At 33.3% G+C, this 24,018-nt stretch overlaps 2 protein-coding genes across 2 annotated transcripts; both read right to left on the minus strand.

Moving 5' to 3' along the window:
- Positions 1-1,811: 1,811 nt before the first annotated feature.
- LOC149954636 (uncharacterized) lies at positions 1,812-2,678 on the minus strand. The gene has a single exon (XM_090165275.1). It carries the CDS (start codon positions 2,676-2,678, stop codon positions 1,812-1,814), a length of 867 nt encoding a protein of 288 aa, XP_090021401.1.
- A 689-nt stretch (positions 2,679-3,367) lies between these two features.
- Positions 3,368-11,401, minus strand: LOC149954637 (uncharacterized). Its single transcript, XM_090165276.1, has 4 exons — positions 11,389-11,401; positions 5,154-5,399; positions 4,513-4,873; positions 3,368-4,394 (listed from the first exon to the last, which is right to left on the minus strand). The coding sequence occupies exons 1-4, from the start codon at positions 11,399-11,401 to the stop codon at positions 3,368-3,370; spliced, it is 1,647 nt and encodes a 548-aa protein (XP_090021402.1).
- Between the last annotated feature and the right edge of the window lie 12,617 nt (positions 11,402-24,018).

Below are 24,018 nucleotides of genomic sequence, written 5' to 3' on the forward strand. Positions count from 1 at the left end.
AGTTCAAAAATTAACAATAGCTTTCTAAAGGTATGTAACAGAGAACGGTGTGTTCAAGATATTTTTTTCGTTCAAATAAGAACGAATGCTCTTTCGCCTTCTGGAGGAAGGCTTGTAAACTACACAAAAGAATAGATTTGTTACCATTAGAACAGCTTTTATACCCAATCCTACATAGATTTCTTTGTATTGGTTTCATGTACATGTACTAACAAATAAGTCTGACACTATTTTGCGGAAAACGTCGTATGGCCAAAAGTAATAAATGAGTGGTTTAGAGTGCGCTTTGTTATAGGTTTTCTTTTCGTACATTGTTGTTGTTTTAAGTTAGTGTACTGGTTGATTAAACTATTACTCGTTGTTTTTGTATAGGATGTATAAAATGTGCTTCGTAATTTATTTACAGGATGAGTTAGAACATGTTTTAATGAAGTTGTTTTGGCATTTGTACAATGTGTTTCGAAATTTAACGAAGATTCAATTTCATTGTTCGAGCGTAGCTCCTTCACTAGCGACTCAAATGGCGTTATGTCTGTAACGCTGATTATCAGATATAACGATATAAATAACCTTCGTGTCCTAACGAAGCGGAAAACGAAAAAAAGCTTGTGAAAGGTTCGAATTTATAGAACACGCACCGTTCTTCTCAAGAATTTCTTTTTGATTGGAAATGTAGACGAAATTCGTTCGGAAATGTAGTTGCCCAAGTTCCAGAATCAAAATTTACAGAAAATATTTCGTAATATACTGCAATTTGGTTTGACGTGTTCAGCATATAAATAAATTATAAAATCGTTTGTTACCAGTTCTCGGCCTATAGGCGCTATGAAAATGTTTATTTTTTTACGCATATCATTTTCGTGGTAGATGTTTTAAGCTTAATAAGATTGTTGTAGTTGAGGTTGGAACTAAATTTAAATAATCTGGTTTCAGGCCTTGTTTTCCTTTTGGTGGGCAATGGGTTAGGTTGGGTTACTTTGATTAATTTAATATTATGAACCGCTGGCAGGAGACATAAACTAATTGCTTTAAAAATTATAGCTCATGTACTCTTTGTATTGGATAACGACAAAGCATTCCAAGGTGAACGAAAAAATGATCCACGGCTAACGACAAAGCGTTCCACCGCGAACAAAGAAGGTTTGTTCAATATAGAACACTAGCTGGGAAGCCAGTCCTTCGGTCGGGCCCCAGCTAGAACTAACATCCCGTAAAGACGGAGTCAAAAAAACTCTATCCCCCCCCCCCCCAGCGCAACAACTAAATTGACTGAGGCAGAAAAATATTGGTTGTATTGGTGTATCTAGGTTGCATGATTCACGGCACCTTTCCCGGGGCAAAAATACGTAGATTTCGACTCGCTTTTTAACATTATTTAATTAATTAACTAAACCCAAAATTGGAAATCTATGAAAATAGCGCGACTCGCTGCCTTTGCGCCTTACGAGTAGCTGTGAGAAATTTAGAGGTCCTAGGTTGAACGGCTCGGCCGTCTATAGAGAAACACACGCAAGACAGACAGACAGAAGACACTTAGTATATTATATAGTATACTAGCTGAGTAGCCCGCCCTTCGGGCGGTCTCTCAGCTAGTTTATTTTTGGTGTATGTGTAAAGACATTAACTATATGTTGATAACGTTTAATATCTATTCCTTTTTTATGTTTTTTTCTGTTATAAACACTTACAGAAAAAAAATTCGATGAACAACATTAATTTGTTATGGCTTGCAAATAAACAATTTTTCGGGTTTTTGAACTCTCAGCCAGTACGTATAAATTTTTACCCGATCTGACTCTTGATACGGCAACTTATAATTGTCCGTGAGTGAAGCATTCGCTTCGAAGGTCAATACCAGCGACTGTAAGAGACTGACCCAGCGATTTGTTGATAGTGACCGCAAAAGCAACGCGCACCGGAAATTGTAGTCTTTTAAACGCGATTATTGTGTCTGATGGCATTAAGGGAATACGTGGAATAAATACTTCATCACCTTTGCCAGAGCCCGTTTGTATGATGGCTTCAATTGTATTTGGGCTCAGCTTTTTAACACTAAATCTTGTGCCCTTGCACAATTTAGGAGCATCTAAGTTCCTTAGAAGCATAATTGGCGATCCAATTTTTAAAATTAAATTAAGTGGTGGCAGGCCGCTTGAATTAAGTGAATTAAGGAATTCAACAGGGTACCGAATGGCCTCGTCGATTTCCACGACTGTGTCAATAGATTTATAAATAACAGGATTACCAGGCAAGAGCTCTTGAATTTCAAAATTAAGTGCATCTACCGAGTCATTTTTTGGTGCAAGGATAGCTCGTTCATAGAGCCATTTGTGATTTTGGAAGATTTGTACGATGTTAGCAAATACTCGCGTTTTTAATTCCTCTATAGAGTTGACAGTATTACAAAATCCAGCAGGAAAGGTAATTGTATCAAATGTACTTGGTTCCTTTGGAATTTTTCCGTTTCCAATATAAATGAGATGGTCCGAAAATACCGCAGCGTTTTCATCTTGCATTAAATGAACTCTCATGGTTGTTTTCAAATGGATAACTTTGACTAAATACCATAGCCTAGACGACTTTAAGCAGGCATGAATTTCATCTGCCATTGACCCTCGAGGTATAATTGAAAGTGTTTGCCGGAAATCACCAGCTAGTACTACAACGATTCCACCCATGACATTCTGGTTCTGCCTAAGGTCTTGCAACGTTCTACAGAGTGCTTCAAGACCGTGTAGATTCGTCCCATACTATTAATTCGCATTCTTTTAGCACTTGCGCTTTGTTAGTACCTTTACTGATATTGCATGTTGGGACTTCACAGCGAGCTAAATCAAGAGGCAGTTTGAAAACGGAATGCGCCGTTCGTCCTCCTTGTAATAACGTGGCTGCAATCCCCGAAGTCGCGACAGCTAGAGCAATTTTAGAGCGTCTAATTTTTGACAACAGCAAATTTAACAGGAATGTTTTACCTGTGCCACCTGGGGCGTCTTTAAAGAATAGAGTGCCCGAATTATTATCGATTGCTGCTAAAATGGATTTATAGGCGATATCTTGATCTTCGGTTTATAATGGTTCATTAACCGCTACAAATTGCTCTAATTCTATTACGTTATAGCTCGTTTCTTTCAACAATTCTCGATTTTGTAACGTGAAATCGAGATTGCCATTAGGACTTGTAAGGCCGACGTTTTCGAGAGTTTTTCCAATTGTGTCTAAAACCTTGTCTTCAATTATAATTAAGGCTTCATTAAACATGGCTTCCGAATATGATATTTCTAAATTTGGATTCTGGCGACTTACACGCATCAATATATCTTCCGTCATGGATTCCTCCACAAGTCGTTATAAGAATTACGAAGAGTGATCAGTTTTTTGGGGGCGACTGCGACAATTCTGCTTCTCTCAAAGTTTTTTCCCAATGATTGTCGTTTTCCAATAACCCTTGTTTTGGGCACACTTCTAGATACGTTGCGCATATTTCACCTTCGTAAGTTTTCAAGGCTTGAAAATACGTAGGACCCCTAACTACGTGCAGTAAAAGTCTAAGAAAATAGCATTCAAAGTTGTTCGGATGTACTCTATTAACTTGGCCTAGAGCATCGCTTGATTTAACTCCACTGTAGCCTGGTACAGGTTTTCCCTGTTTTCTTCGTTGGAAAACTTTCCTTGTATTATCCCAGGTGTAAAATTGGGACACCTCGTTATACAAAAGAGTTTTAGCAATGGCGTCGTCGTTGCATAGTTCAAAGAATGAAGTTAAAGTGGTTTTTGGCGGCTCCAAAATCTTACTTTGAACATTATTTTCCGTAAAGTAAACCCTTTGTCCATTTTTGAGGTGGACATTCAAATGGAGAACAGTGGGATGCCGCTCGTGAATAGCGATTTCCAAGATGCGCCAAATTGCTTCGTGGCTGCTTATATATCGCCCCGCTTGATATTCGGAAATTTCATCAGTAATTTTCTGATTTCCAAATACTCCTTTGTCTGACCCCTTATTAATGTACTTTAAAATGTACTTAATTGCTTTAACGGAATTGCAATATTCGACATTTATGTGAGCGTCAAACATTCGGCACAGCAATGGTGAGTAAGGCACCACCCACCTGTTATCCACTTCTATTTCTTTATTACCGTCAATAGTAGCTACTGAGCCTCCATCTTCTGGTTTCCTTCTCCTATATAACGGGAAACCATCTTCTCCAGTTAGAGTTTGTTGGATAAGGTTTCTTGGATATCTCTTAGTGCAGTTCTTTTCCTTCATGCAAGGAGATCCTGGGTTAATTTGACCGCAAGGCTTGTGGAACATATTTTTAATGATAATGTTGTGCAGCGTTGGATCACTTGTTGCGTTTGGAATTTCAGCAGAAATGGCACTATCAAATTGATTTGGTCTAATTTTTTCAATAAGCCAAATTAAAAGGTGGGCATGAGGCAACCCCTTTTTGCCATTCTATTGAATACACCCAAGACCTTGATTCACCAAATATTTTACCCTTGTTAATAACGTACATGAGCTTTATGACCTTTTGGCGGAACACTCTGGCTATAAGATCGTGACGGTCTGTGTGATATTGACCAGCAACCAATTCCTCTTGAATTTCGGGCCATTTGGGATTGCAAGTAAAATTAAGAAAAAGGTCAGGCCGACCATAGTTTTTAACGTACGTCATGGCGTCTTGCGTGTATTCATGCATATATCTAGGACTTCCAGTGAAAGACGAGGGTAGGATTACTAATTGTCCTCTGTTTTCCGAATGACCATCAACAACTACGGCATCTCTTAAATGAATATATTGCTCAGCCCGCAGCTGGGATTGGTGCAATCGAAGGAAAAGTAATCGCTCGCTTTCGATTTTCGCGTACATGTAAACTACGAATTGATGGAAAAGTTGCCGACAGTTAATAGTATGTTTAAACTTATCTCGAACCATTATTCCGTAGGCGTAAAATTCCATAGCTGAAACCATCTTATTTTGAGCAGCGCGTGTCTGTGGATGAACTTTTGTTACAGAGATTTGATAACCGTCTTCACCCCTAGGTAATAAAAAAGGATATAGCAATGAATCGTAAGATTTATGTGTTTCTTGAATCCGCTGAAGTTGATTAATTCTTTTTTTTTAATATAATGTCTCGGAGTTCGAAATCGTTACCGACAATAATCACAGCTACTTCGTTTGTTACCGGCGCGTTGTAAACGCGTCCGTGCCCACCTTCTGGACGCTTATCAGCTCGTGTAACCAAACGCATGTCGTGGTGAGGCATTTCGTCTAAAGCGGACATAAAACTTTGTACGTACGGGTTAAATTGGTGTAGCATCTTTTGAAGATTAAGCGTCGTGGCTCTATTTGTCTCAGGGTTATGAAAGCAGCGTTCATTTAACTCGGCTTCTTCATATCCTATAAAATACATTTGTAAAAACTTAGGTTTTTCATTTCCGAGAGGCAAAAGCGATCCGGCTCTATGATATATTTGGCCTTGTACTTTGAACGTTGGCATAAGACCCCGATTTAAAGGAATCGGAACTGACGTCCCTAAAGATGTTATTTGAAAGCAAGAATTGTATTTTCGAAGCAGCTTTAGAAACGCTTTCGAGTCTGTAGTCTCATGTCTCATGAGGGAATTTAAAGGTTCAGGAGGTTTTATGATTTGTGGTAACTTTACCTAACCACCAGGTCAGCACATTCCCTTAGTTTCGCCACTCCACTTTTTAGCGGTACAATGTGGGCAAATGTGCGACATGTTACCAATATTGATTTGAGGCAAGCTCTCGTATTGCACTGTCGAATCATATTTTAGACCTTCGTTGTGTAATGATTTCCAGTTGGAGAGTCTTAAAATGGATGTTTGGGTTACTTGCTGCTGAAGCCTATTTATTCTTTCCAACTCTGATTCCGCCGCAAGCAAATTTGATAGACGTTTGCGATCGGCAGCTCTCCGCGTTTCACTTTGTTTTGAAGTTTCTTTACGGCGGGAAGTTGCTTTTATCAATCATTTCCGTTTCTCGCGCATCTGCGTGACGCTTTCTGTCATTGACTTTGCGAGCCTGTGATGTTTCCGGACTTTCCTCCGATCGCAACTGTGATGTCGGCGCCTTTTTTTGGAGTAAAAAGTGCCCTTTTTTGGGCGGCATTCTATAATTCCATTATTTATTAAATAGTGCCCTCCTACGCATTGTAACCCGGCCACCTGAATTAAGAGCTTCAATAGTCGCATGATGACTTAGGCCTAAGGTGGTGCCTTGGGTATTAGCCTAGCTGATTATTATCTTATCTTATCTATCTCGTAAATAGCGCCCTTTTTACGATAATAATACAAGTTAAAAATACGTCAGAAACTTCCAAACCAACTAGAATCCCGTGAAGCGTCGTTCTTTACGATAATAATACACGTTAAAAAATGGCCTACTAAAACCCCGTGAAGACTGAGTCATAAACCAATCCCAACCCCCCCCCCCCCTCCCAGTCTCCATTCTCTAAGTGATGCTGACGCAGCCGCGAAATTGACTGAGACAGAAAAATATTGGTTGTATAGGTGTATGTAGGTTGCAGGATTCACGGCACCTTTCCAGGGGCAAAAATACAAAGATTTCGACTCGCTTTTTTACATTATTTAATTAATTAACTTAACCCAAATTGGAAATCGATGAAAATAGCGCGACTCGCTGCCTTTGAGCCATAAGAATAGCTGTGAGAAATTTGGAGGTCCTAGGTTGAACGGCTCGGACGTCTATAGAGAAACAGACGCAAGACAGACAGAAAACACTTAGGAATATAGTATAGATATAAGTTCAATATTGAACGAATATTTTTTGTTCATATTAGAACAAATTGGCGTTCTGTTACAGGGACAACCTTCTGAACGGCGATTTGTTAAAATTAGAACAATCTTTTTAATAGAGTATAAAAATCGACAACGATCAGCTTATTTCATAATATTAAGTAGAATCTTTAAAAACCAGCATTAAGTTCCACAAGGCTGTGATTGAAATATGCATAAACCGTAAATAATTCGATCCATTTACAGTTTTACAATAAAAGATAAATCTTTAAAAGCATTATGAAAGCTAGAGTTGCCCTTGCCTGTCCTCTTACTTATGTTCATTTGAAAAACCCACCAAATATGAGAATGCGAGTTAAGCATGAGATTGAGAGTTCAAGCGTTAAATGTTTGATAGTTCCCGTCCTATAGGTAAGGTAAAACACGAGGAAAAGTATAGATATAACACGAGGCCAATTAAAGCTAATACACAAGGAAAATTATAGATCTAACACGAGAAAAGGTATAGACTATTTTCGAGGAGAAGTAAAGACTATACTCAAAACAGAGTATAGATAGTACACGAGGAAAGGAATAGACTAAACACGATGCAAAGTATAGACTTTAATCAAATTCAAGTAGAGACTCTAATCAAGGCAAAGTATAGATAATACACGATAAAAAGTATAGAATATACTCACGGAAGTATGGGCAATATACGCGGAAAAGTATAGATAATACACGAGGAAGTATGAAAAATATCTATAAGATGTATTTTGATCTTAATAATATTTAAGTAACACGACAGACACTTCATGGTTTTAAAAACATTACTTTAATGTTAAAAACGTTAAAATTCTGCAAGTTTTCGTGTATGTGATCCCTTGTCAAGCGCTAAATGTGTTACTTAAATGTTATTATCATTTTCACCATGGACATGAAATTTAATTTATACAACATTATTTTGATCTGTTTTGCGTGCCAAAAAAGTATTGCAGTTGCACCAACTATGGTTTTGTGGCATTTTAATTTCAACTAAAATCAATTGCAATTTTAGAGCAGCACACAACTTTTAACAAAGCTATCACTCATTCAAGGGAGGAATATGGCATTGTATCCATAGAAAACGTATGTACTGATTTGCTCGATTGGAAATTTAACTACACTGTGAGTCGTGGTTTGGTTATCATTTTTTATGGTAGGTCGATTTAAAAATAGGGCTCAAAAACTCAAAAAATTAAGTGTCAAATTAGATGTGTTTTTTTTACTTTGATCTAGCTTAAATTTAAATACACTGATTGTATACTCAATGATTTTCATAATTGAAAGGCCCAAAGTAAGTACATTAATTCCTTTGTTAAAGACCACTGAAAGTTTATGAGGTCAAACTAATATTTTTCATAGGCTTACCGAAAGATTGCACTTAAAGGATTGCCTATAAGGGATTTTACAGTGCAGTTTCCGCGTTATATTTGAAATGAAAATGATCTCCAGTTTTCATTTTTGGGATCTGGTAATCTTAGCATCAATTGAAAGCCTTTTCATTGCTCTATATTTCAAGTTATCTGAGTGTCGTGAATATGATAATTTGAAATCGTAACCACATTTTCCAGATAAAAATTCGCGGGCATTGTTCCAACGATGGTTAAAATTTATAAGTGCAATAATCCAAACTTAAAACTACTTAAATGTTGATAATATTATTTACGGAAAGTGGTACATTTTCATTTGGTGAAATTTATGACACAGTACGTAATCTTTTCATAAAATATTTATGTGCTCAGTGTCCTACATAATGGGTTCTACTTTTGAGATCTCTGTTTTAGATTTCTTAATTAAGTTTTTTTTACAATTTTTATTTCCGTCATACGTATCTCAAAATTTAATAAAAATTATCTTGATTGCCTTTTCTTACCTCAAACATTAAAGCCTCCCTTCTTTCACCGATTTCGTTCCATAAATTTTACTGACTGAAAATTCTGGCCCGAAAAAAATGATTTACCACAACGGATATGATAAATTACTATTATTATTTTTCTAAGCTTATAAGCAGATTGTTCAACCGGTATTTTGAGTTATCGAGAAAAACAATTTTTGTTAAATTCATGAAAAATCATATTTTACAGATTCTAACGAAAATCTTTACTGTCATTAAGATATAATGGTATTAAGGTATGTTAAAGAACACATTTTACAACTATTCTTTTAGTAGATTTAGAAACGATTAAAAATTTAATATTTAAATACGGTATGTACATAAACATCTGGTGTAGGTAGCAGTGGTCACTATCTAAGATGGCGGCAAAAGCACTAATTCGCCGGGTTACCTATGTTCAAAGCCTTACTTACCGTGCTTGCAAAACGATTTTTTAAACGATTAATAACCATTCCTCATTTTTCTAATGCTTGATTGAACAATGTTTTTAATAAAAATTTAAATAATTCCAACTATATATTCGCTTCCACAGATAATTTTTCTCTTATTAATAGCTCAAATGAAAAACAATTGTATGGCATATTGAGAATCAAAGCCTCATCATTAATTATTTGTTCGTTTTTAAGTATGCTCTAAAACGTTATCACGAATAATTTCATGTATCACCCATGTACATATTTTTAAATTTTAAATATTTTTTGAAATTTTATAGTTCTTGACGTTTAACCTTTACCCTAAAAATTTAATAACTAAGCCAATCTTCTTTCAATACATTTTAAAAAAAAACACCATTTCCGAGCAAAAATAGACACCCTGTAATGAGCGATTGCGGGTTTTACCCAATGTGGCTTTAAGTTACATACCAAACAAAACGTTGTTCGAAACTTTTGTTTTTAAAAAAGTAAATAAAATAAAAACTTTTACTTACATCCTCATATCGTTGGAAATTTGGACATTTTAAACCCCAAGGAGTTGCACAAAACCTTAAATAGAAATTACAAATTTGGTTTATAATTTATTTTCAAAAACATTTAAAAATATCTTAAAAGTTGAAATTCAGATCGATCGAAGTTACTTTTAAAAACAAGGCCTTGGATTTTAAACATTAAACCTGGGCGAATTTAACAAAACTAATCATATTAAAAACAGTTTTAAAATATTTTTACACCAAACTGGACTAACAACAAAAAGGTGGTCACGAATATTCGAGTCTTAGTTTTTACTGTTGACCTCACATTTAATTGTTTTAAAATTATATTACCCAAGTCAAAAATGGATTAATAGCTAAAATTGCATCGCCATGTTGCATAATTTTTAACAAACATCTAACGCGAAACGTTTGGCACTTTAAGAATCACCCTGTTTCATAAGTCTTAAATTAAATTATATCTAATTTTGTTCTAGTCCAGTCGGGGGAAAGGGGATGAACTAATCCCCTAAAGGGAACTCACCTGGAAAGGTCATTGTAGCCGGTGATAAGAGACGCTAAAGCGATATCTTGTACTTCGAGAGAGTTAAGGTTAATTACCAGAATGAATAAGCAAACTAAATCTTTTATTTAACTAATGCATATATGTATATATCGTTTAGAAAAAAAGCAAACATTTTGTTTATAAAATAACTTAAAAGCTTAGAAAAATGTACACAAACATTTTCTGCAACCAAACAAATATCCTTATTAGAAACTTAAAACTTGAACAATTTAAAATCTTTTTTGGTTAAGTAGGTTTTTTATAAGTGAATATTTTTAAAATTGTTAATTTAATTTAATTTATACACGATATGCAAATATTATAAATTAAAACGTATAAATTAAAAAAAATTACTAATAATGTCTGTAGTTTTCGTTCAAGAGATGGCGCTCTATCACTAAGAAATAAGGCAAGGCATCGCTATAATAGCTACAAACTACAGTCCCAAATTCTTCCTGGCGCAAATCGGTTAATAACAAATAATAATCAGCTAGGCTAATACCCAAGGCACCACCTTATACCCAAGTCATCTAGCGACTTTTAATGCCTTTAAACAGGTGGTCGGGTTAAAATGCGTAGAAGGGTGGTGGCAAGCTCTTCAGGCCACGCGACGCAACAGCAACCTACACTAACTATTACCGTTAACCTCAACAAGTTTTAATGAAAGGGGAAACCGAATAGCTCAGGGAAAAACCCCCTTAACCAGTGGGGACCCAACACACAAACTCAACGCAGAAGGAGTTGTTTCGGGTTTTCACCCAGTGCCACAATCTGGGATCGAACCCGGCTCCTCTTGCTGCGAGGTGAAAGTGCTAACCACTCCGCCACCCCACCGTGTAATATATTTACAGGATCACTTAGTTAAAAGTAAAGTTTCATTAAATAAAAAACATTAATCGAAAACCCCGAGAAAATCTCAACAAAAGCTTAATGTTATACTTAAATGCAGTGTTTATTAAAATAAGTCAGATCACGTTATTTAAATGTTAAATTTAGTTTTAAAATCCAACAATTTTAATATTTTCATGCATTTTGTATTTCTTATATTATTCGACATACTCCAATTAAAGTGATTGTTTAATATTTAACTTCTAGATATTTTACCCTTAAAGCTTATGTTTAATATTAAGCAATGTCCAGCGATGTGAGCAATTTCATAAAGACTATTTTAATAGATGGTCTCAGTACTGGAATATTTACATTAAATTTTAAAACTCTCACCTGTATGTGCCATTGTAAATCTCTGGCCACTTCATTAAATCATGAAAAAGATAGTGGAACATTTCTCGCTTTATGTCAAAAGTGACTTTTTTAGGAAATGGATTATTCTTCTTTAGAACATCCCAATAACCATGTACCTAACGACAATACAAAAAATTATATAATTAAAATATACCCTCTATTTGATCCTTGTTTTTAAAAACTAGTTTGTGAAAATAAACCATTTAGGTTAAAAATAGTTGAAGTTCAACCGAAGTGTAGACAAGTTACTGATTTAGCAAAATCACACATGTATGACGGTTAAAATTACAAGTAGTTCATCCCTGAGAAATGAGAGAGTCGTCTATTTCAACACACTAAGGCGCTTATTTATGCTTTATTGATTTTGTTATTTCATATGATTAATTAAAAATATTCGTGATTTAGGAGTAGTGTTTGATGAAAAACTTAGTTTCTCATTTTGAAAATAGGTAGATACAAATATTGCTTTAGAACTTTATGGATAGCGCCAAAAATTGCGAGAAACATTACCTCTCTTTTATGTTTTGAGAGATTATACTCGAGTAAAACCAAAGTGATTATAAGGAGGGTCCTTAGTTAATAGTGGCTTAACGTAATCACAAATATACAAGCTCGAAAGAATCCAGTAGAACACGTTTTACCAGCAACTTGATTACGACCAAGCATTAACCTAAACGCTCTTTGCAGCTATAAATTAAAATCGATAAAGGTCCTTCACAAAGTTTTCATAATAAAATGAAAGAGATTGTAAAACACTGCACATCCCGAAGTTGATGAAGAAATAGCAAAATTTATGCCTTTGCATTAAATTGCACCAAGATTCAACCTTTCATCAAAAATTAACAGCAAAAACTAAAATTTAGATCTATAGGCCCAAATCTAAACACATTCACTGAAATAATTTCCATATGCATTGTCAAAGGATTCACCTATCTAACAAATTGTTAACAAAACAACGGAATTCTAAGATAAAAAAGTGAAAGTGTTTTGTGTCGTTTGATGAAGTATCTTTATTTACATCGGGCACATTGAACGAGGCTATTTAAATTTTCGAATCGAGACTCCAATCGAAAAATAACAATGGACTCGAAATGGGCTTCAACATATTCCCATTCTTTTGAGACAATTTTATAAATGACTTTGAAACTAAGCTCTTAAAAAACCATTAAACGAAATTTTGGTGAACGCTTTGTTGACTATGCGCTGGCAAAAAAGGAGATAAACTTTTAATGATTAAGAATTATTTATTTAATATCTTAATACCATCAATAGTAAAATTAACTGGACATTTAAATATAAATTTATAATTATAACCCTTTTTTAGATATACTAATCAAGCGAGCACCCTACAAATTCGTACCGCCGTTTATCGCAAACCCTTTTCTATTGTAGCTCCCCCTACAAGAAATCGGCTCATTAAGAATCCCAGAAAAAACGGCCATTTGTGGCTTTATAAATTATATAAAAGCTTCAATGGCATACATAGGCCAAACGATATTTAATGAAGAGACTTGATGAACACTAGGCGGACATTAGACATAGTCGTTCAATGACTTGAGTCAAAGGTGGTGCCTTGGGTATTAGCTTAGCTGATTAGAACGTAAAAATACATCTGCTAAAGCTAAAAATTAGAAAAGAAATTATATAGATTTTAAAGGACTAGAACTTGTAAAGAGTACGAAGAACGGTTAAACAACTAGAACTAAAACCATCAATAATCAAATTAATCTGTATGACCGCCCATAACACCACCGAATATTTCCCTCTGCAAAAAAATGTAATAATAATCATAACCCTGCACCCCTCTGCTCATTTCCACCCATTCCTATGTTTTTGCTCTCTATTGTAATCAATTAAATTAATTTAAGATCAATAGTATTATTCTATAGATATTGTTTGTTTATTAATCATAACAAACGTTTGTGGTTTTTTATGCGGTCGTGATCTGCAGAATCGTTTATGGTTAAAGTTATTTTATTGACTAACGACGACTTGACGTGAGATCAAGTCGAAACTTATGTAGCATAATGTTGTCAAAAAACGTTTTTGTTTCAATCGAATTTACAGGGTGTTATTTTTGTTCGAAAGCCATACCTTCTAGAAATTTCAAATTTTTACGGTAAGTTATCCGTATCAGGGACACTCCTTGGCAAAATTTCATCGATTTATATATAATTTTTCCACTGCTAGGTGCTGGAATAAACTTGACAATGATAAACGTAGGACTTTAAAATATAATAATAGTAGTAATTAGCTAGGCTAATACCCAAGACACCACCCTAGGCCTAAGTCATCAAGCAACTTTTAAAGCCATTTATTTCCGTAGCCGGGTAACAATGCGAAGGAGGGTGGACTAGGTTGCCAGCCCTTCATGCCACGCGAGCCAACATCTCCCTACACTAACTATTTCCGTTATTATAAAGGAAAAAGGAAGATATCGGAGGAAACCCTTTAAACGTGTGGGGAGAGAACTTGCAAACTCAACGCAGAAAGAGTTTTTCTCGTTTTTATCCAGTGCCGCAGGCTGGGATCAAACCCAATTCCTCTTGCTGCAAGGCAATATTGCTAACCACTCCGCCACCCCAATTCCTATAATTTCCGAAATTGATTGTTGGAAAAATTGGGATACTTTTAAAGGGTACGTAAAAAAAGTAGGTTGGAAAATAATTAGGATTTTCAACCAAAAAACATTTTCCTTTACCAAATGTGAAAAAATCATTTGCTTAATACGAATTTTTTTCATAACACTCCACCGTCGGTTGCGATGTTAGCTTGTTGCCTTGTTCATATTTGGTTTAGTAAAATGTTTATTTTTGAAAATTCTAATCCTTTTCCAACAAACGTACTTTAAATCAAAATATATTTTAAAAAGTATCCTACTTTTAACAATAAACGAAATATTTAAATTGTGGAAATAATTGGACGAAATAATTTAGGTTGTCCAATTTGACTCATTTCCAAGTCGAAGTGTTTTAAGTGAATAACTCGTAAATTGTTTTCGAACCAACGATAATTTTACGTTTTCTATGACCCTCTAGAAGTTAGTTATTGGCAAATTTATTCCAGCACCTGATGTGGGAAATCTAAGATTTCAAGAAATGTGGAAACTTTATCCGAAATCGATGAAATTTCGACAACGAGTGTCCGTACCTCAAAAATTTCAAATTTCTAGGAAACACAGTTTTCGAAAATAACTTTTTGAGCACAAATAAACACCCTGTTTATGCACAAGTTATAGCGAGGTTTCGACAAGGATCTTACATTTTCTTTTAAATATATACACGAGTAGCGAAAAATATAAAAAAAAATTATTTTGCTAATTACTTAATTTTATCATTCGGTACATCATTTTCATAAAAAAACTTTAATCTTCCAGTATGAAGATAAATTTTGGAGTAATGTTAAACAGAGGTTGAAATTTACTAAACATATTTTTAGGGAAACATTAAACTTGATAATTTCAGATAGCTAAATTGCCTGGATCTAGAAATTCCAAACAACTTGCTTACTAGTAAGAATTCTAAAAATATATCAGCATTTACTACAAAATCATAAAAATATTTTAACCATTATAAAATAAGTTTAAAAGTGATACTCGTTTAAAAGTAATTTTCAGTAGTTTTAAAATATCATAATTAAAAGATCGTCGGGAGATTTAGCGTTTAGGGTTATTAAGGGACTTAAACAAATAATTGGAAGAATCAATCTATTCAATAACTGCCGTGTGCCTATCTTCCGCTACAACATCGTCAAAAAATATGCTTAAATAAGTAATTGTTTTTAACTAAAATGTAAGAAATATTCGATCGAAATGAAACAAATAAATTACTTACAAAAGCGTAATAGAAAGTAACGTATGGTTCCATTTTCCTATATCAAATAAATCAATGAAATTTGAATTTGAACTTATTTTATTTGATTTTAGAAATCCTGAAACCAAATTATATATATATTCATTACTATTAAAATTCATTTGACAAAGGTGGATTGCTAATTAAAGGTTGAAAGAATTTCAAGTGATTGATACTACGTGATTTTTAAAATAAGTTTTGGGATACAAAGAGATCATCTTGACTTGATATTCGTGGTCCGGCCCTCAAATGGATAACGCTATTATCTCCATAGGAAAAGAAATAAAACTAGAATAAAAAATGTGTCTTCTCTGAATTTATTATCTGTGGTGGCCACTGGGCTCAATACTGTCTTCCCTGTTATTTAATCTCTTTGTTAATGGTATCTTAAATATAGATAAAAATGACTTTTTAACTTGATACGCTGATAACTCTCTCTAGGTTGATTCTGATGAAAGTCAAAGTATACTAGAACGTAGAATTAACTTAACAAAAAGTGGTAATATAATTTTTCCGAACAAAAACCAAAATTTTATTTCTTATCCGTAAATTTCTTCAGCCCTTCTCTGGACCCCTCGCTACCCAGACTGAATTTAAGAAGGGTTAATACGAAGGTCTAGATAATCGTTTCTCGTTAACAGCAGTTGCTTTCGAAACTCTTGGTTCTTTCGGGCACGAAGGCCTAACCTTATTGCACTCTAATGGTTGGCGAATTCAAGAGGCCACCAGCGAGCCCCATTCATCAGATAACCTCATGCACCAAATCAAATTTTCGGTTGAAAGGGGAAACGTGGCCTCAGTTCTGAACACATTTCCATCCGATGCCTCGCTATGGGGTCTATTTTTCAACATTGTAAAATTCTCTATTAAACTTTACTTATATTAATACCCTTTTATTTAATATCAATAAAATAGGTGGAATAAAAAATTATAAATATCTCGAAGTCTGGTTCGAGGTAAAGTTAACTTGGAATATACATTGCGCGGAAACTTATCTTTGGTATCTACACTTTAAATCGGATTTGAAAAGTTTTGTCTACACTACGCGTAATGGGTGTACAGGCACCGATAAATTAGTATTTAATCACGGCGTACTCTGCGTCATCCACTATAATCCACATAATCTTGACGTTATCAGCATATCTGCGTAATCTCTCATGTTTATCTATAAACCTATATAACAGTCAGACAAACTCTTTACTCCAACAACCATAGATCTTTTTGTGTCTAAATCAAAAACGTCAAAAAAATTATTTCCCTATTTAAGAACGTTCTGAAGTCTTTTAATATCAATATCCATCGAATGTCAATGCCTATAAAAATATATTAAAAGTAATATTTAAATTTGTAAAGTTTAAATAAATAAAGGAAAAAAGTATTGGCGTAATCCGTCTTTCCATAATTGATAATAAAAAGTCTTTTTCATCCTTGAACACTGGCTATTATGAGGCCTAAAGGTCTATTAATACTTGACCATACAAACTCTCTTGTACAAACTATTACATGTATGTGTAAATAAATAAACCTTTGAACTTTTTGATTGGTTGTGAACCTATTTTAATGTTTAATTTCATAAATGAGTTCTGTGGAGTTATTTTTTTTTCCTTTGTGTTCTTTTACTAGGTTGCCAATTTTATTCTGAAAAATTTGGCTACTGGTTGTGTCGACCATTTAACAATTACCACGACAGGTCGAAATTCAAGGTTATTTTGTGAAGTTTTGGTGGACTATACAATCCAGGGGCTGAAAAGTAAAACACAATTAAATGTTTAAAATATTATAACGATAATTAATTCCGTAATCTTATAGTTTTCTTTACTTTTTAGTAAAAGGAACTTGTGTTATCTTTCTTAATTATATTATAAGGATTAGGGTCACGGAGTAGTTCATTGTAGCCGTTGATATGGTCAGTTTTGTTAAAAAGTATAATACAACCTCCCTTATCAGCACGAGTAATTATTAAATCTTCATTGTTTTTCCTTCCGTCAAATGGGAAGAAATATTTAATTTCAATCAATTTTTTATTCGTTCATGAGATTTGATTTTTATTTAAGAGGTTTCAATCAAATGGTGAAAAACACTATTTCTTAAATTTTACGAAAGCCCCTAAAATGACAAACAAGTTGACAGAACAAGCGGAAATTGGAAATCAAACGACCAAATTTCAAAAAAATTCCAAAACAAACCGGTCGAAACCACAAAAAAACTAAATCGCTCAAATTTCATTGGTATATCGACCATAGCTGTTGAAATTGAAAAACAAAACAATGAACGCACAAATGACGAAATAATAAATAATGCCTTTCTTACGAAATTCGACGAAAGTGCCTTGAATGGATATGTGCATACCGCGCAATTTACAAACTTTGCCCAAAATTGCAGAAATCAGCGAAAACGAGCAAAAATTGAATTAATCGACTCTTGCGAAAACCCTCACCATTTAGCGTCGGTGGTTTTCCGCTATCTCATCGAACGTAACAGTTACATCCATTTTATATCATAGAAACCAGGAACTCCCATTTAATTACTAAAACATAATTGTGAAGTATATAAACGTTTTATAATAATAGTTTTTGTGAAGTTGGAGTTTAATGATTTTTATGTGTGCAATAGCAATAATTAAAAAAGTAGAGCAATTACATCGTTAAGAATTCTCTTTTAATGAATCTTAGTAAACCCAATCGGTTTACATTCAACTAAAATTTAAAAAGTGGGCGGAAAAAAACATAATATGGTTCTGTGTCATTGATCGAGTGACAAAAGAAAAAAGAGGTAATGACTGAAATTCAAACAATCATTTGTTTGAAAGTTTTTAAAAGCGTACTGATGATTTAAAGCGTACTTTATTCTATGCTATTTAAATCATAATTTAAACAAAGGAAAATATAAGTTAAAAAGTTTAGAAATTAAAAGAACTTTTAAACATTGATAATAGTTGAAATTATTTCAACTTTATTTTTAAGTTAAATAAAGAACATTATAGAATTTTAAATTTTAAATCGTCAAATGGTGTGTCATGGAAATTTAAACAAAACTTTCAAGTATTATTTAAGTGAGGTTTTTTATCACCGACTCAAATGCATAATGATCGTTTTTAAGGCAAAGAAAAACTGACCTAGTTGAGTAACGAGAACTAGGCACCAACGGTCCATGAATTATAAATAAAGTAAAGGTTTGCAAGAAAAATCAAGAAGAACTTTTCGTTTACTTATTAAAATTGACAGTTATATTCCCATTAAAAAACAACTCCACAGTTTTCCCTTGCCGTAGCATTATTTTTCAAAATTCCACATTGGTTCAAGATATATAACACGCAAATCGATTGGAACCTACTTTTTCCTAAAAATGCATTTATTACTCAGCTCACATTAAATATTTCAGAATTTCCGTGATATTTTTTGTAAAATAACAATGCTCTCGACAATTTGAAAGAGTAAATGGGGGCGGATTTTGAAGCACATGGAAGATCAATGCAAGCACTTCGATCTCCGCCCTTGAGATAACAATTCCTAAACACTATTTACAAAGTAGCTTATTTTGATTCAGAATCAGTTCGAAAGAGACAACTAGTGTAAGAAATAATATTTAAAGAGTAGCATTCTAGTTAATTTACATTTAAGTATATTTTATTTGGAAAATATTTCTGGGCCAAAACACCATTCCGTGGTTGATTATACTTGAGTGTGGGAAAATTCTATGTTATTCGCAAAGTTTCTATTTTTAACAGGCATTCTTCTTAATTTGGAGAGATTAAACATTAAATTAATGCCAAATCACTGTCTCATATTCCTTATCAACCACAGAATGGTGTTTCAGCCCTGAAATTGTTAATCTAATTCCTATAAATTATATTGGGGCTAAATTAAATTTACTTAAGAGGAATTAGATGGCTTATTTGAAGGTTGTAAAAATTGAAAACTCTCGTGAAAAAATATGGATTTCTACATTGTGGTCCATTTTTACAATCCCAAAATGACTGATGACATTTAGATAAAAAATTTCGGGACAACATTTTTATTATGATCTTAAGAAAGGCAAAAAAATATTTAATTGGTCATAAAATTAATATTTCATTTAAAATTTTAAGTATAACGGTTGAAAAAATTGGCAACTCTTGTGAAAAAATATGGATTTCTACATTGTGGTCCATTTTTACAATCCCCAAATGACTGATGAGTTTTAGATTAAACATTTCTGGACAACATTTTTATTATGCACTTAATAAATAAATAAAGAATATTAATTTGGTCATTTCAATTCCAAATTTTAAGTATAACAGTTGTAAAAAGTTGCAACTCTTACCAAATAATAAGTTGGAATTCAGTTTGTAATTAGTTGGCATATACATTATTAGTTGATATTAACTTGGTATTAAGTAGGCTCAAGTTGTCAGCATATTTCAAGTTACTAGTTCAAATGGTAATAAGTTGTTATTCAGTTGGTAGGAAAATTCTTCTTTTGCTAAGTTTGTAATTAGTTGGTTTTAGCAGTCAGGAAGTTACATATTATTTTTAAGTTGCTTTTAAGTAGTTAAATGTAAATATTTATTCTGGTTTAGTTGGAAATAAGTTGATTAATAAAGACGATTTAAGTTATTTTTAGTAGGCATTTGTCCCAAATACAAACTGAAAACCAAGTTGATATACAACTTATTTTTTGGTAAGGGAACTCTCGCACCAAACTACAGATATTATTATGAAAGATTGGTGCGATGGAACATTCTATAAAAATCAACTGTCAGGAAGCTTTTTTTTACAAATAATTTTAAATGTTGATGATGTGGAAACTTGCAACCCTAAGTTGTCTTTTTAACTTAACAATTAGCCAATATTACACCCATGTTCAGGTCAAAGCTTTATTCAAAGCAACTGCTAGCATTGTAAAATCCTCATACATTAAGAAATTTGGCATGAAAAATATTTCATTAGATTTGATTCAATCTTTGAATCGTCTAGATTTGGGGTTAAAGGTAAATGTTGTAACAAGGGAATTAACTTAGATTTTACTGCGCACACCCACATATACCCCTGCCTCGTGTGGGCTATGGGGTTTTAAAGAAGGAGTTGGATTGGCCCATAAGTGTTGCAGAACATGTCATGGTTCTAAGCCTAAAGTTTTTCAGTTCTTTAACGAAGATCATTTCAATTTACGCACAACGGAAGACCTCCTTGAATTGTGTAATATTTTAGATCAAATTTCGTCCAACAAAGCTAAAGCTGATTGGACTAAAGAATATGGTGTAAATCTACGCTCCCCCCTCTAAGATATCAATGGAGTAGATTTAAGCATTGCTACCCATGACCCCATGCATGTTCTCTTAGAAGGTAAGGTTCTCATGGAAATAAAAGCCTTCCCAACTTATTTAATTTCCGAAGCCAAATTATTTTCAATAGAATGGTTAAATAAAGCCATGAATAATTTCAAATACTCGTATCTCGAAGTTAGAAACTAACCACCAGTTATTGAAAACTATATTCTTCGTGACAAAGGATCTTTAAACATTTCTGCAGCTTGTCTGACATTCATAGAGGTGTTACCATTTATTATAGCTGAGAGAATAGATTATGATTCACGGGGCAATTTAGAAAATTTTATTCGTTTGGCACAGATAGTTTACATTGGTACATCTCCTTACGCAACATTAGAAACAGTTTACCAACTGAAAGGTGCAATTGAACTTTACGTAACAGAGTTTCATAGACTATATCTCTTTATTTCGATTAAACCCAAATTTCATTATCATGTCCATCTTCCGAGACAAATTTCTACGTTTGGCCCATTACGACACCATTGGTGTATGAGGTTTGAAGCTTTCTTTTCTATATTTAAAGGTCGAAAATGGGGTAGCTTCAAAAATATAGCACTAAGTATGTGCAACTATAGTTTGCTCAGGAATTGTTTTTATCAAAGTGGTCCTAATGGTAATCCAAATGAAAACTACCTGTATGGTGGAAATGAGATTTCAGTCAAAAAACCGTTTGACTTTTCAATATGTCCGGAAAATATAATACCTGAAATTACAGCTTTTGCTGGATTATCTCACGTTTTGGGAAATTAAAGAAGCTGTGGTACATGGTCATATCTACAGGGAGGGAATCTGCATAGTATTAAACCATGTTAGTGAAGCGCAGCCACAGTTTGCACTAGTTTATATAATATTAAGTGTTCAAAATGACCTGTGTTTTGTAATCCAAAAATCACAAAAACAGAGTTAAATACAGATTATAATCAATATAAATAAACCATATTCTATAGCGCTACAGTCATCTTTGCAAAACCCATTTCATTTGGCCCCAAGGTACTTCAATGATGAAATCTATATTGTAAACAAATATTTATGTCTTGTTCCAAATTTATAATTCCAGTTGCCATTAAAAGTTTAAAAATAATGAATTTATGCAAGCAATTAAAGTGGCATATAATGATTTTTTTTAATTTATTATTTTTCTATGATTGTAAAAGGAACTCAATGCAAAATTTCCAGTTTTTATTAAAATTAATGAATTATTATAAAAAATTGGTTAAAGTGGTATATATATTATACATTTGGTCCAATATTATATTTTTTCTGGAATAATTGAAAATATTTTTTTTTATAAATTATAAGTCAATAACAAATTTTACAATTTTTTTATTTTAAATAAGTTGTGGTTGGTTTTATTTAGTAGATCCCAGGGTTTGAATATTTAATATTTAAGTACATCAGTTTTTTTTTCAAAGTCAAGGACAGATTGTATTTTATTTTATAAATACTACTTTGTAGAAAGATATTAAGAGGTTCCTGCAAGGAATGAGGAGCAGATGAATGCGTAGAGTATCTAAGAAGTGAAGATGTTACAAATAATAATTGTGCATATTGTTGCTGTTCTGTTACTAATCATGTTAAAGGTAATTTTTAGAAAAACAAGTTGGCAAGCAAAAATATACCTCTCCTCGGAAGAACTGTCCCTGGTGGTATTAATCTCTCGAGATAACCATTAAAGATATATCCGCAATTCAGAGTTATTTACTAAAAACGTAATCCCGGTTCAATCCCGCACGGTATACAATTAAATTATAATTAAAATAATTGAGACGAAACAACTGAGTTTAATTTATTCAGAATATTATAAATTAAGTAGTTACAACAGTGAGTTAGACGAACTAGAACAACGCACAATTGAATTTAACCATATTTACAGAACAAGTTTATCAGTTAAATGTAATACGAAGCAAATTTTAATAAAAGAAATATCTACAGAGGGTATTTGTATTTTTCTCGCTTACGAAATAACAACACAAAAAACCTTCTTTAAACCACTTCACACGAAAAAATGATAATTAAAAGCCAACAATACCGCCCAAAAGCTCAACACAATCAAAAAATTAAATTACCAAAACCCAATCGACCAAACTTTGGAGCCAAAACGACCAATAGAAAAATATATAATAACAACCCAATCAATCAAACCAGAGCAGAGCAAAAATAATTAATTGAATAATATATAATAACAACCCAATCGATCAGGCTAAGAGCAAAAATAACGAATAGAAAAATATTTAATATCCCAAATTATCAGGCTTCAGAGCAAAAATAACGAATAGAAAAAAATTATAATAATATCCCGATCAATCAGACTTCAGGATCAAAATAGCTCATAGAAAAATATTATTACGCAGTCGAGTAATAAATTAATTCAAAACCAAGCAATAGAAAATAGAAAATCAAGAAGCGCAACACCTTACCATTCACAAATACGAATTGTCGACGTTATTATAATGAAACCAGATAAGCTTTAAGCCACGATGTAATGACTTTAAAGGTTCCACTAAAACTGAACGATTTCGAAAAATAAGCTTAAAAAACCAACAATACCCAAGATTAGACCAAAAACAACGTTATCTCGATCAGTAAAAATAACATAAAACCCTTACTTTGCCTGAAACCCAGATACTTTTTATATTTTAAAACAAGATTTGACCTTTAAAATTTCATACGTAAAAAATGTAGATTTAACAAGATTAAATCAACATAATTTCATTCGTAAAAAAAAAACAGATTAGGCCTTCATAAATCCATTCATAAATAAATTCAAGACTTTATTACCTATTATGCTTACTATGAGTATCTTATTTTCAGTGAAGCTAAGCAGCTATCGGTGGTTCTGTGATAGAGCGCTCGACTGCAAGCCGAATGGCCTGGATTCGGAACCTGGGTGGCGCATTTGTTTTTAATCAATAGAGAAAACGCTAAATTAGAATTTCTCCGATGCAATAATTTCAATTCTTTTTCAATTAAACCAAAATTTCATACTCTATTAAATACGCTTCCGAACAAACAAAATAAACATCTTCGTAGGGTGTTTATAATCTTCCCACCCAAACAAATATTGCATTTATTTTTATCTCGGTTTTACTGGTATTTCAAGTTTAGGGAAGTCGGTTGGACGTTTAAGGACGTCCAAATCTCCGGTTTGTCCATAGCCGTAGTGCGTCCCGGGGACGAGTTTTCGGACGTCCAACGGCGATTACGGCGGTCGTCTTCTGGATGTCTTTCTATAAAACCTAGAGTTGTCTTTAGGCCTTTAATTTGGTTCAATCATGGCTCAATAGGGATGAAACTAGGACGTTCGTTGGATATCGTATTCTGAACAAATAATTTAAAAAGCCAAACTTGATATTAAAATTTTATTCAAAACATTAAAATACAAGATAATGGAAAAAATCCAACAACAAGTGTACAATTTGATTGTAATAACACGAACTCTGGATAAAAATT

Source organism: Leiobunum rupestre, chromosome 2 (genome assembly GCF_980474605.1).
Source record: "Leiobunum rupestre chromosome 2, qqLeiRupe1.1.hap1, whole genome shotgun sequence".
Lineage (NCBI taxonomy): Eukaryota > Metazoa > Arthropoda > Arachnida > Opiliones > Sclerosomatidae > Leiobunum > Leiobunum rupestre.